Source organism: Spermophilus citellus (genome assembly GCF_964194105.1).
Source record: "Spermophilus citellus genome assembly, chromosome: 6".
NCBI lineage: Eukaryota > Metazoa > Chordata > Mammalia > Rodentia > Sciuridae > Spermophilus > Spermophilus citellus.
In genome coordinates, this window is record NC_138187.1 from 97,789,920 (window position 1) to 97,803,274 (window position 13,355).

The 13,355-nt window shown below is 36.2% G+C and overlaps 1 protein-coding gene across 5 annotated transcripts in view; it reads left to right on the forward strand.

Annotated features, from left to right (window-relative positions):
• HEATR1 (HEAT repeat containing 1) overlaps window positions 1-13,355 on the forward strand; it is a 47,938-nt gene that overhangs the window by 15,713 nt on the left and 18,870 nt on the right. For all 5 annotated transcript variants that reach the window (XM_081296939.1, XM_081296935.1, XM_081296936.1 and 2 more), the window contains 13 exons: window positions 353-544; window positions 2,195-2,378; window positions 2,505-2,641; window positions 3,404-3,596; window positions 4,433-4,602; window positions 4,987-5,145; window positions 7,084-7,326; window positions 7,611-7,742; window positions 9,664-9,767; window positions 9,927-10,070; window positions 10,799-10,917; window positions 11,004-11,125; window positions 12,564-12,692. In XM_081296939.1, the coding sequence (XP_081153065.1) occupies window positions 353-544; window positions 2,195-2,378; window positions 2,505-2,641; window positions 3,404-3,596; window positions 4,433-4,602; window positions 4,987-5,145; window positions 7,084-7,326; window positions 7,611-7,742; window positions 9,664-9,767; window positions 9,927-10,070; window positions 10,799-10,917; window positions 11,004-11,125; window positions 12,564-12,692 (2,028 nt within the window). The remainder of the gene's footprint in view (window positions 1-352; window positions 545-2,194; window positions 2,379-2,504; window positions 2,642-3,403; window positions 3,597-4,432; window positions 4,603-4,986; window positions 5,146-7,083; window positions 7,327-7,610; window positions 7,743-9,663; window positions 9,768-9,926; window positions 10,071-10,798; window positions 10,918-11,003; window positions 11,126-12,563; window positions 12,693-13,355) is intronic.

Consider the following 13,355-nt stretch of genomic DNA (forward strand, 5'->3'; position numbering starts at 1 on the left):
TTTTCACCTTCATTTTTCCCTCTCATTCTCATTTAAAACTTAAAAGTCTTTTTTTATTAAAGTAGCAAAGTAGAAAAGTATTTGCCTTAATTAGTAAAGCTTTGTAAAGTTCATAACTGTGTGATTTGAACACATTAACTAGTTTGCAAGTGTGATTATGTTCATCGTAGTTTCTGAGAATATTTATTTTTTTAAGTACTTAGAAATCAGTGCTTATTACATTTTTAAAAGCTTTATATTTGTCCTCTCACTTTGTATGTAAAACATACAGTACCTCAATAGGCCTGAGATAGAAAAAGCTGTTTTACGAAAATTAAGAGTTACAAGTAATAGAATGTGTTTATTTTTCAAGGTGGAAGATTTAATAAACGCTGGTGAAAAGGAGACCTTTAGCCTGAAGCAGAAAGTGACATTTCACGTGATTGTGTCTATACTTGTCTCCTGCTGTTCATCTTTAAAAGAAACTCGCTTTCCATTTGCAATGAGAGTCTTCGGTTTGTTGCAGAAAAAAATAAAGAAGCTGGAAAGTGTCATTACTGCGATGGTAAGGAGTGCAGTCTACAGAAAGCTGAATATTGACATCAGTCAGTCGAAAATCTGGCCTGTTACAGCAAAACCAAAACTTAGGAGGCAGAGATATGGTGTCTGGTTGCTAGGTGGGAGAAATGTGAAGCAGCCTTGGGTTGCAGTGGGGTCCTGAATTAGGTGCTCCCATGCTTTTGCAGAAAATTTAATTGAATCGTAGAGTTTTGAGGTTGCAAGTTTTTATGTCTAATGTTTGACTCTTCCCTTTATTATCTTTATTGGGTAGTTTTCCAAGTTACATTTAACTACCTTGAGTGATGGAGAATTTGCTTAGTGTATTAGTACTTGAACGAAACATTATTTAATTCTATTATTTACTAAAACAAGATCTTGTTTATATTTTTAAAAAATTTTTTTTAGATGTTGGTGGACCTTTATTTTATTCATTTACTTATATTCAGTGTTGAGAATCGAACCCAGTGCCTCACACATGTTAGGCAAGTATACTACCACTGAGTCACAACTCCAACCCCGAGATCTTGTATATTTTAAAAATCGAATATTCTATTAGATATGGATCTTTCTAGCCTTCTATTGTCTTTGACAGTATTACAAGGGACATGTTTCAACTATTTTATTTCTACCTAGTACTACATCTTGAGGTAATGAGATTATTTCTTTTCATATCTGCCCAACATAACTGTATTTTGTTTTTATTTTTCCTCCAAATTTCAAAGGAATACATATTATAGGATTTGCTAAATGAATTACATTTTATCACATTTATTTACACTTTCAGGATTTATGAATTCTGATCATAGCCATTGTTAGCTAAAGTTACCTAAACTTTAAGAATGGATCTTTATATTTTTAAAAGTGTTTCATGTGAGCTCTTAATGTCTAGCTTCTTTTTCTTTTGTGAAGTGTGGTAACTGGAATTATACTTCTTAGTGTTAAAAGTGTGTACCAATTTTTTATATAAAAGTAGGATCATATTGCTTTATATTTAAATACCCTTTCTGAGCATGTTGCAGTTGCAGCAGCACATTGAGCCAATCATAGCCCTCAAAAAATACATTGTCTGATAAAATTGAACTTAGATTCTTTTTCTTTGGTGATTTTGTTGTGTACCCTCTTTAGATTAGCAGGAAACGTGCAATTAGAGAAGTCCCTTTGAAGAGTTCTTAGAAATGCAATTCTTAGACTGGGGTTGTGGCTCATTGTTAAAGCTTTTGCCGAGCACATGCACCATATAAAAATAATTCAATAAAAATAAAGATATCATGTTCATCTACAACTACCAAAACTTTTAAACAATAATAATAATGAATAAATATAGTGTCTATCCCCAACTAAAAAAAAAAAAATTAAAAAAGATACAATTCCTTATCTTTCTGTTTGGAAATATGCCTGTTTATTCCTACCATTTATTTGATAGGATTAATATGAGTAAAATTTGTTTTTAGAGAGCTTTTTAAGGTAAAACAGATAAAATGAAGCCATGTTTAACCTGTATTTTTTTCTTGTGAATAGTAATGGCTAGACCTCTCAAAATCTGTGTTAAAATTATCCATCCTCTCCCCACCAGTACATGTTACTGTCCACCCACATAGTCCATGCTCAGAACCTCTTCAAGTGTGTGCTTGCTTTGTTTCCTTTCACATTTCAGGAAATCCCCTCAGAATGGCATCCAGAACTGATGTTAGACAGAGATTTACCAGGGGAGCTGTGGGCACATTACATAGAACAGCTCCACAGTGCCCAGAGGGTTGCAGTGGAAGACTCAGTTTTACTTATATTTTCCCTGAAGAATTTTATTTATGCACTGAAGGCTCCAAGGTCTTTTCCTAAAGGTAAAACGCAAGTTGTAAATCTTTTAAAACTGGATTCTTGACTGTGATTCTCTGTCTTGAATGAAAAGTTCCCCATAGCATGTTCAAGTAGGTTATGTATTGCTCCTCTTTTTCCACATTCCGTAGATGATACGTGGTGGAATCCTGAACGCCTGGACGAGGACGGTAGACAATACCTGCACTTGCTCACTGGGCTCTTTGAGGTGGTCCTTTGGGGTACTGATGCCGTTCACTTCAGGGTTCTGATGAAACTTCTCATGAAGGTACATGGTGTACTGCTTTCAGACATTCTTCCCTTTAAGATAATATTGTAGATTGTTTTAGTTATGACAGATTATAACAAAAATGAAAGTTCTCTTCAGCTAGTGAAGCATATGTGATAATAAACATGGGCCTTGTAAAGCATTATAATCCTGACACCAAGCGTGATAATAAACATGGGCCTTGTAAAGCATTATAATTCTGACACCAAGTGGTAGGTTGAGCAGAGACTAATGTGCTGCACCTCTACTAATGTGCTAATGTGCTAAGCCCATAATCATGTTTAAGAATCACAGCAGCCCAGTTGGTTTGATTTTTAAATGCTGTTTGAATAACCTCTCCCAACTTAAGTTTTCTCATTTGCAGTGTCCCCAAAGTCACCCGGAAATTCATGGTGGGTACCACTTACCTCCATGTTCCCAGCAAGTGATTCTTGTTCTTCTCCACAGCATTTGACATATTTAGCATTTTTTAACTTCATCTTTGAAGTCTCTTGATGAAGCTTCCCAGATACTACTCTTACTTGGTTTCTATTTAGTGCTGTCTTTTTTGTTAAGTATTCAAGTGCAAGGTTAGAATGAGTCCGAGAATCACTCTTTATTGACATCTTTTCTAATTGGTTAAAATACCAAGAGTAGAATAAGTGATTAGACAAGGCACAACTTTAAATTATTTGTGTTTTATAATTGTACGTGAGTGATAACAAGATTTGGAACCAACTTGTTTGAGCAAGGATTAAACCTCACTTTTTTTCTTTAAATTAGGTACATTTAGAAGATGTTTTTCAGTTATTCAAGTTCCTTTCTGTTTTGTGGACTTATGGTTCTAGCCTTTCAAATCCACTTAACTACAGTGTGAAGTCAGTGCTGCAGATTCAGGCTCTTTATGTAGGCTGTGCACTGCTCTCCTCTCAGAAGATCCAGTGTAAACAGCAGCTGGCGTCCATGTCATCCCCAGGTATTAAAAGTAGCGTTGATGTGTTCTGTCATGTCTGACTGTTAATGCTTTCTTTGAATGTTGTTTATGTAGTGTGGAAAATTATAACTTATTAAAAAAAAACTGTATATAATTTTTCTAATTCTAAATATTGCAGTTAATGTATGAATGACATTTACAGAATCTCACTTAACACAAAAAGTTGCATAATAGAAATGGTGGCAGAAATATATGTGAATTCTTAATATACAACTATTAATTTCTTGAGCTGCAGCAGCTTTAGTTACAAATGAAAGCCAAATCATCATATTCGGTTCAGTAATCAACTGACTGTTTATTCAAAAGTCCTTCCTGGATTTATCTCTTTCCTAAGTGTAAGTCATTTTCAGATTCATTGCTCTCTAATGAAAATCTGAAAATAGAATTTATATGTAATTTTGTGTAAAGTAGAATTGCAAGTCCAGCATGGTTGTGTACACCTGTAATCCTAGTAAGGTAGGAGGATTGCAATTTCAAAGCCAGCCTGCCTGAGCAACTTAGTAAGACCCTGTCTCAAAAAAGTAAAAGAGCTAGGTATAGGCTCAGTGGTCAAGTATCCCTAGGTTCAATCCTCAGTACCAAAAAAGAAAAAATAGAGTTTCACATTTAACAAAGGTGGAGAATTTTACGAAGTTGATGAATGTGATGCTGAAAAGTAGATTGACTTAACAGAGCTATTGTCAAATAAGCGTATCTGGCAGAATTAAACCATAAAAATATGGTTGAAGATGAACAAAATGATTTGGATAATGGATTCGGTTACAAATGTTGTATATTTCATTTTTAAAATTTGGTATCAACGTGTTTTCTTTCGTTAGTGGTGACATCTCTACTCATTAATTTGGGAAGCCCTGTTAAAGAAGTCCGTAGGGCTGCCATTCATTGTCTCCAAACTCTCAGTGGAGTGGCGTCACAGTTTCATTTGGTGATAGATCATTTGGTTCCTAAAGCAGAGGAGATCACCTCAGATGCCACCTATGTTATTCAGGTAAACTCCTTGGCAAATGAATTGTGTGCATGCCTATGTGTTTTGCAAGTTCTCCAATCCTGACATTTTTCTTGGAGGGATTTTGATGAACTGAGTCACTGAATTTATAAACTGATAGGGCAGTAACTACATATCTTTCCACCATTTCTAAAAGATTATAGTTTTATGTATCAATTCTGCTATTCTTTCCTTTGGCTAAAAGACCAATGTTTAGCTTTTCAGAGTAAACTAGCTTTGGGGTATTGATACTCTTTCCAGTTAGTGTTTTAAAGGGAAATAAAGTTTAAGCAGTGTCATATTTGGGAAAGATTTTTCATATTTAGTACCTTTAGCCTTTGTAGTTCCTGAACATTTTTTAATCCAATTTTCCTTCTGTAATACTAGGATTTGGCTACTCTATTTGAGGAACTTCAGAGAGAGAAGAAACAAAAATCTCATCAAAAGTTGTCTGAAACTTTGAAAAACCTACTTTATTGTGTGTATGGTTGCCCATCTTATGTTGCAAAAGATTTGATGAGAGTATTTCAGAAAGTCAACAGTGAGGTATGTGTGATTTAAGTCGATTGTACACCTATGATCATGTATGAGGAAGACATTTGCAAGACACATGCACTTTCAGAAATGATAATTTTCTTAATTTGGGATGAAGAATTGAGGTGAGTGGAGTAAAGGATGCAGGATACAAGAAGCATATTTTGGTGTTTCTTTGTGTTTTAGAATTAAGTGCATCATCCTTGTCTAATCATTCATTTGGTTTTTAAGTAGACTTAAAATGCACATGGGAGTGCACTACTGGAAACTGTTGGTGTGTGTCTATTTTGCAAGTGAAAATTCTCCACAAGGGGATATGTTTGGACATGAGTCAGTGGAAACTCCTAACTTGTTTCCTTATTTATTAAATATTATGTGTTTATACATTTTGGGGGGAGGGAGGGGAGTCCATAGCTTTTGTTATGTTCTCAAGGAAGTTTGTGATACAAAAGAAAGAGGTAATGAAACACTTGTGTGTATGGTGGTGTGTATTATGTTCAGCAGAGGAAAAGACCTTCATTCTGGTTCCAAAACTGCCTGACGGATTGTAGACTTTGAGAATTAAAATAGGTTAAATGGAGTGAAGACCATTTGATTATATTTTCTACACATATCAGCTCTGAGTTATCCCTGGTGTAGATTAGGAGTGGGCAGATATCTTGGCTGAGGACCAGGTAGCAAATACAGTTGGCTATCTTCATCTGTGGGTTTTGCCAACCTCAAATTGAAAATATTTGGGGAAAAAAATTGTGTCTCTGTTGAACATGTACAAACTTTTTTCTTGTTATTTCCTAATCAGAGTATAATAGCTATTTATTTAGCACTTATGTTGTATTAAATATTATGAGTAACCTAGAGGTGATTTAAAATAAATAGGAGGCTGTGCATTGGTTATATGGAAACACTAGACTATTTTATATGAAGGGTATCCTGGGTTTTGGTTTCTGGGGAGGATGTAGAACCCATTCCCCATGGATACTGAGGAACAACTCTGTTTTGGGCTCCGTAGACCATAAGCTCTGGTGCAGCTACTCATTTTTGCTACTGTGTCAGCAAAGTAGCTATAGTGGGTATGTAAGTAGATGAGCATGGCTGTCAGTAAACAAAACTTATAAAGGGCATCTGTTGAGTTTGCCATGGTTTGCCAACCTAGTTATTAAAGCCTTCACATTCATAATTTGAATAAACACTTATACCAAATTCAGTGTTTGAGGGAAGTGCACAATGTTTTAGCAAATCATAAAATATTGTTTTAGTCAGATTTTAGGAATATACATATTTGTTCTCAGCTCCTCTCTGAAGAATGAAAGGCTTTGAACATTATAGGTGGACCACCAGAGAAGACCTGATCTTAATTCAGATTAATAGTCTCCTCTGAGAATTATGATTGTTTTTTTGTGGGGGTGGTATGGGGAGTACCAGGGATTGAATTCGGCCACTCAACCACTGAGCCACATCCCCAGCCCTATTTTGTATTTTATTTATTTATTTATTTATTTATTTATTTTTTAAAGAGAGAGTGATGGAGAGAGAGTGATAGAGGGAGAGAGAGAGACAGAGAGAATTTTTCAATATTTATTTTTTAGTTATCGGCGGACACAACATCGTTGTTTGTATGTGGTGCTGAGGATCGAACCCGGGCCGCACGCATGCCAGGCGAGCGCGCTACCGCTTGAGCCACATCCCCAGCCCTTGTATTTTATTTAGAGGCAGGGTCTCACTAAATTGCTTAGTGCCTCACTGTTTTGCTAAGGTTGTCTTTGAACTCTGTGATACTCCTGTTTCAGCCTCCTGAGCTGGTGTAATTTCAGGCAAGTGCCACTGTGCCTGGCTATGATTGGGTTTTTATCCTAAGCTCCTAGCCTTCCTATAGGGTGTCTTTGGACATCTTTGTAGTGTGAGGGAAACATCAGAACATCACTGTTTACTAATACGTTTTCCAATCTTTAGATGGTGCTTTCTCAGCTCTTGCCAATGGTAGAACAGCTACTGGAAAAGATTGAGAAGGAGCCCACCGCTATCCTGAAAGACGAGGCTGTTGTTTTGCATCTCGCTCTGGGAAAGTACAATGAATACTCAGCTTCCCTTTTACATAAAGACCCAAAGAGTCTAGATATGTTTTTAAAGGCTGTGCACACAACAAAGGAACTTGACCCAGGAATGCCAACCATTCAAATCACTGCCCTTGAAAAGGTCAGTGACTTTTTTTGAAATCTAAAGCTTGTTGGGTAATGTAAGTGATTAATAGACTAGATGCATTTTAAAGGCTCCTCATACAGTTTAACTACTTTACAAAACTGAATGTTGCACATGTGTTGTTAAAAAAGAATTGCATTATACACGAGAAAATAAAATGTGAAACAGTTTATATTCTGAGAGAATAAAGATGCAGATGCCATCTTTGGAGTTTAAGCTTGTTCACTGAACTCAGTTGTAGTGTTTGTTTGTTTGTTTGTTTTTTTCCCTATCCCTGCTAGATCACAAAGCCGTTTTTTGCAGCCATTTCAGATGAAAAAGTTCAGCAGAAGCTTCTGTGCATGCTGTTTGATCTGTTGGTGAACTGTAAGAACTCACATTGTGCTCAGACTGTTGGCAGTGTTTTTAAAGGGGTAAGTTGTAAACTTTCTATAATTTGTCTGTTGTTTAGTCTTTTACACGTGACCTCATTTTTAACTGTCCTGAATTTTACAGTATTCCTGAGAGGTCAGATGTCAGTCTCCATTAGCAAGAATGATGAAAAAGTAGGTCATAGGGAGGTACAAAATCAGAATTATAAGTCCTTGCTATTATTTTTATTATTGACATACTTATAGTTTTAACAAGGTAGGATGTGTCCATGTGTTGGTTGGATCTTAGTTGCATTAACAGGTGCGTTTTGTTTTATTCAAGAAATGAGAAAGAGTAGCTCCCATGTTGATCTGGGTGGTGTTACTCCATTTAAATAGTTTTATGCCATGTATGATGGAATTGAAAATTCACTTATTGGTTTCATATGTATATGGAAGCCTAGCTAACAGCAGAATACTACCTGGTTAATTCTGTGTTTCAAATGCATGGAACTAGATAATTAGTATGGTGAAGCCCTAGTATCCAGATTTAGCAGTTCTCAAAATTTTAACATATTCACTTAATTTTTTTTTTTTCTTTGCTGAAGCATTTCACAGTGGACCTTAGAACAACATTTACTATGCATTTTTTTAAAAAATGAACAATTTTTTTATGACTGTAATGCCATTGACACCTGGAAAAATTAATATTAGTTTTTTAATGTCATCTAAATACTCAGTTTATAATCATATTTTTATGGTAGTAACAAAAATACTTTTTGTCAATTGTCTTCTTTTTAATCCAGATCCAAACATGATGTCATTTAGATATCACAACAATGTTTTCTAAAATGAGAGATTTCTGGATCTCTCCCATATCTGCAAAATCTTGGGGTATGAGTGTGTGTGTCTTCGTTATTCCTTTCCAGTATATTAGGATATATCAGGCTTTGTACATGGAAACAGTGGGTATGGATGATTCTCTATCTGGTGGCTAGTTTTTCGTTCTAAGGGTTGAATGTGGAATTGAGTGACACTGGACTAGAGAAGTGGTACCATGTTATAATCAGAGCAAGTGCAGGATTGTAACTTGAGACCCAGGATAAACCCTACAGAAGCAAGTGCCCTGTAGCAAGAGAACTCAGGTAAAATGAGCATCGAACTGGAACTCATGTTGACTAGTGCTGGATTGGTTGCTTTGAATTTATACCGGCTCCCTCCTTTGCTTCTAATTTTCCTTTGGGTATACAACACAGGAGCATCAGATGGCAGAAGAGTGGGGCAGACACAGATCGAGAAAGTCAACCTTCCTCATCAGTTGATGAAACTGTTGTCATGGGAGAATGTCTGATTTTAGTCTTAATGTAAACAAATGTGAAGAGAAATTAGAATCACAAATAACATGTGTTCAACAGGCTTTGAATACCCTATAGTGCTAATTAATTATAGTGCTGGTTGAATTAAGATTTATTGCAAAAAAGGAGACTCTTACAACATTTTGAAGGATTATTGAAAGGAAAATGTTAACCCAAATCCCTCTAGCTTTCATTTCAATAGACTGTGGACTAGAGGGTAGATGAAATATTGGAAACATGCCATGTCAACCAAAGATAAGCTTGGCCTAAAGCATAAGACAGCTGTACTTCTCATTATAAACATTGTTTTGATTACAAAGTACACTAGATGAAACACTTCTTTACATTTGTGACAATAAACATATGCCATATAGTGAAATAAGTATATACTGATACGAGTAGATTTTTAAGATACCAGAACAGTGTATTCCTTTAAACAACTACTGGTATGTGGAAAATTTTCAAAAGAAATTGTTAATGGTGTTTGCATTTGGGGTTTGAGCTGTGCTGTAGACTGGTATAAAAGTGGACGTAAATACTTTGACCATATCTCTTTTAATCATTGCTTATTCCTCTGATTTCATCATGGTGAATTAATGTTATCAACCATTCTTCCTTCAATATTTCAGATTTCCATTAATGCTGAACAAGTCAGAATAGAACTGGAACCACCAGATAAAGCTAAATCCTTGGGCACAATTCAGCAAACAAGAAGGCAAAAAATGCAGCAGAAGTAAGAGCTATGAGTGTATTAAGAACATACTCTTGTTCCCAGGCTTTGCATGTTGACACCATTATGATACTCATCAGTTTGCCATAACTGGGTACAGTAGTTTTTGTTTAACAGTGATGGTGTTTGTATTTCCATCTTTTTGTCTTCTATGTTTCCCAGAAAATCACAAGATACAGAATCCATTCAGGAAGTTGGAGGTTCTTACTGGCAAAGAGTAACCCTCATCCTAGAATTATTGCAGCACAAGAAGAAGCTGAAAAGCCCTCAGATATTGATACCAACTCTTTTTAACTTGTTGTCTAGGTAATGACATTTAACTTTGATCCGTGAGCAATTAATTCTTAGTTGTCTGATCATCCCATGTTACTTAACATTCTCTTTTCAACACACTGTTTTCTTTAGATAGTCTGTCCAGTAAAGTAGGTTCAGATTCATAGTTGGAGGATTGTAGGAATGGTTTAAGTACTCGTCGCCAGCCCCTAAATGGACTTCATCCTGTGTCAAGTTAAGAAAAAAGCAACATTACTGCTGCTTTTTTCTTAACTTTCAGTACTGTACCCAAGCTACTGTGACTTGTATTTAAAGATACAGTCAGACACTGCTTAATTTTTTAAGTGTAGGTAGGTGTAGAGTTATGTCACTGAACTGTAGAATGTACTGTTAGGTGAAGAGTAAAGTAATTCTTGCCTCTAAGATTCCAAATAGGATAGTGGGAAGTACAATGGAGGAAAGAGAATTAGACATAAGTACCTGTTTATATAAAAAAAAAAAATTAGGGGCTGGGGTTGTGGCTCAGCAGTAGGACGCTCGCCTAGCACATGAGGTCCTGGGTTGATCCTTAGCACCACATAAAAATAAATAAATAAAATAAAGGTATTAAATTAAAGTTACAAATTTACATCCTATTTATAGACTTGAATATAGTATTTTAGCTATTATTTTCTAAACAAGAGTTCTGGACAGTAGTCATTAATGTGGCAATGAATTAAGCAACTTCTACACCTGTTATTTTTCTTGTGGATGTCCTAAAGGTGTTTAGAGGCTTTGCCACCAGAGCAGGGGAACATGGAATACACCAAGCAATTAATTCTTAGTTGTCTGCTCAACATTTGCCAGAAACTCTCCCCAGATGATGGAAGGATACCTAAAGGTATGTGCTGGTTGGGTAGAAAGTTCACCTACTTTGAGTGCAGATGTATCTGCCACTTACATTTTTTAAATTTCTCATTGCTATAGATGTTGTAGATGAGGAGAAGTTCAATGTGGAATTGATAGTTCAGTGCATCCGCCTTTCAGAGATGCCTCAAACTCATCACCAGGCCCTTTTACTTTTGGGTACTGTTGCTGGAATATTTCCGGTGAGTGTTGATGACTTAAGACTTTAGCTACTTCACATATTTTTCTCCCATGGAAGTGTGTTGACACTTATTGATTTAAATTCATTGGGCTGAAGCTGGGTTTATAAATCAGTAGTAAAGTACTTGCTAAGCATGCTTGAGGTCCTGGATTTGATCCCTAGTACTGTAACAAACAAACAAAAACAAAAAATAGCTGGGTGTGGTGGTACTTGCCTATAGTCTCAGGAACTCAGGAGGCTTAGCCAGGAAAATCACAAGTTGGAGGCCAGCCTGGGCAACTTAGCCAGATCCTGTCTCAAAATAAAAATTTTAAAAAGGGCTGGGGATGTGGCTCAGTGTAGAGCACTAGCTTAGCATGTGTGAGGCCCTGGGTTTAATCCCTAGAACTGAAAATAAGTAAATAAAGCCATTAGACTTTGGGGTCCTCCAGCACTACTGGGACTCCTACCCTGTCTCTTTAAGGATGGGACATGTGAACTGATTGATCTTGCTAACTAATCTTTGGTTCTCTTCTTTGGAATAGTAACCTCTTTCCTAGCATTGCTGTGAGGACCCCGGTATGTAACTTGGGGTTAGCTCTCAGCCAGTTCCTGTACAAGTGTTGTTTGAAAACTAATAGCCCATTAACCATTAATTTTCTAAGCAGGCTTCACCCAGCAACAATAAAGTTAATTTGATTATAACTTACCTCATTTGAAGAAATCACATCCCTTTATAAAGCAAATCATTTGAAGAGTTTGACACTCTTTTCATATAGAGCTTTATTCAGAGGGTCTTAATTGGAGGTTCTCCATGAGTTTTAATCTGTTGAAGTCATGTGGAGATCTGTTATGTGAGACTTTTTATTTCTTTGGACAAAAGTCTTTAGCTCTCAGAGGGGTTGCTATGAATGTTTGTATATAAGGTTTTGTGTGGACATATTTTCGTATCTATTGGGCACACACCTAGAAGTAGAATTTCTGGGTCATATGGTAAGTTAACTTTTCAAGGAACTACTGGGCTGTTTTCCAAAGTGGCTGCACCATTTTACCCACCAATAGTATATGAGAATTCCAGTTTTTCCACATCCTTGCCAGAATTTGTTATTGTCTTTTTTTTATCATAGCCATCCTAATAGATGTGGAAGTGTATCTTGGATTTTGATTTTGTAATTACCTAGTGACTAATATTGAACATCTTTTCATAAGCAAATATGCTTTGCCAATTTGCATATTTTGAAGAAATGTGTTTCATATATTTTGCCTATTTATTTACTTATTTTATTTTTAGTGGTGCAAGGAATTAAACCTAGGTCCTAAGCATATTCTCTGAGTTACGGCCCCAACCCCTTGCCCATTTTTAAACCAGATTATTTCTATTTTTATTGGTGAGTTGTAATGAATTATTGGCCTTTGATATGCTTGAACTATAAAATGTTGATAGTTGTGTTTTCTTTCAGGATAAAGTTCTACACAATATCATGTCTATTTTTACATTTATGGGCGCCAATGTCATGCGCCTAGATGACACATACAGTTTTCAAGTTATTAGCAAGACAGTGAAAATGGTTATTCCAGCACTGATTCAGGTAAGCTGTCTGAACACCACCATCATCATTATTGCTTCTAGTTTTTTGAATGTTGTATGATGGGTATTAAAAACCTTTCTGAAGTGCTCAAGTAATTGTTGCTCATAAGCTATAGAATGGCAGTGCTCAAAATCAGTCTTGGAAATAATTTCCATTCCAAGATGTGATCAGACAAGCTGCAGCTGGTGCTGCTGTGCTGCATGGGCATCTTAGGGTTGTAATAGTAGAGTTTGGTTCAGAAGATCATGTCAGTTTAACAACTCTCTAGTGTAGATCAGCAGAGATGTGTGGGAAAAAGAAAAGGAGCTGTTAGACCTATGGTGGCGATTTGTTAACATGCAATCCAGCCTTTGCTGAACAAACTCTGTGAGCCAGGTCCTCAGGAAGAGGTGCATAGCGTCTGCTGGGGAGAATGAATTGCAAAGTAGCCTCTGAGGTGAGAGGGTGTGGTTGCATACTGGAGTTTTCTGCTTCCCCACTTGTAACTATCTTTTCTCATGCTCTTTACCATCTCAGGGATGAACAGTCAGACCATCTCCTTTTAGTTTTGGCATTAGATTGGTGTTTTCTGTGTCTAATAATTTGTCAAATGTAGAACATATGCCTAAAAAGAAAAATATGTGCATTAATACATGTGCCAAAGAAGTAATCATAAAGAGTTCA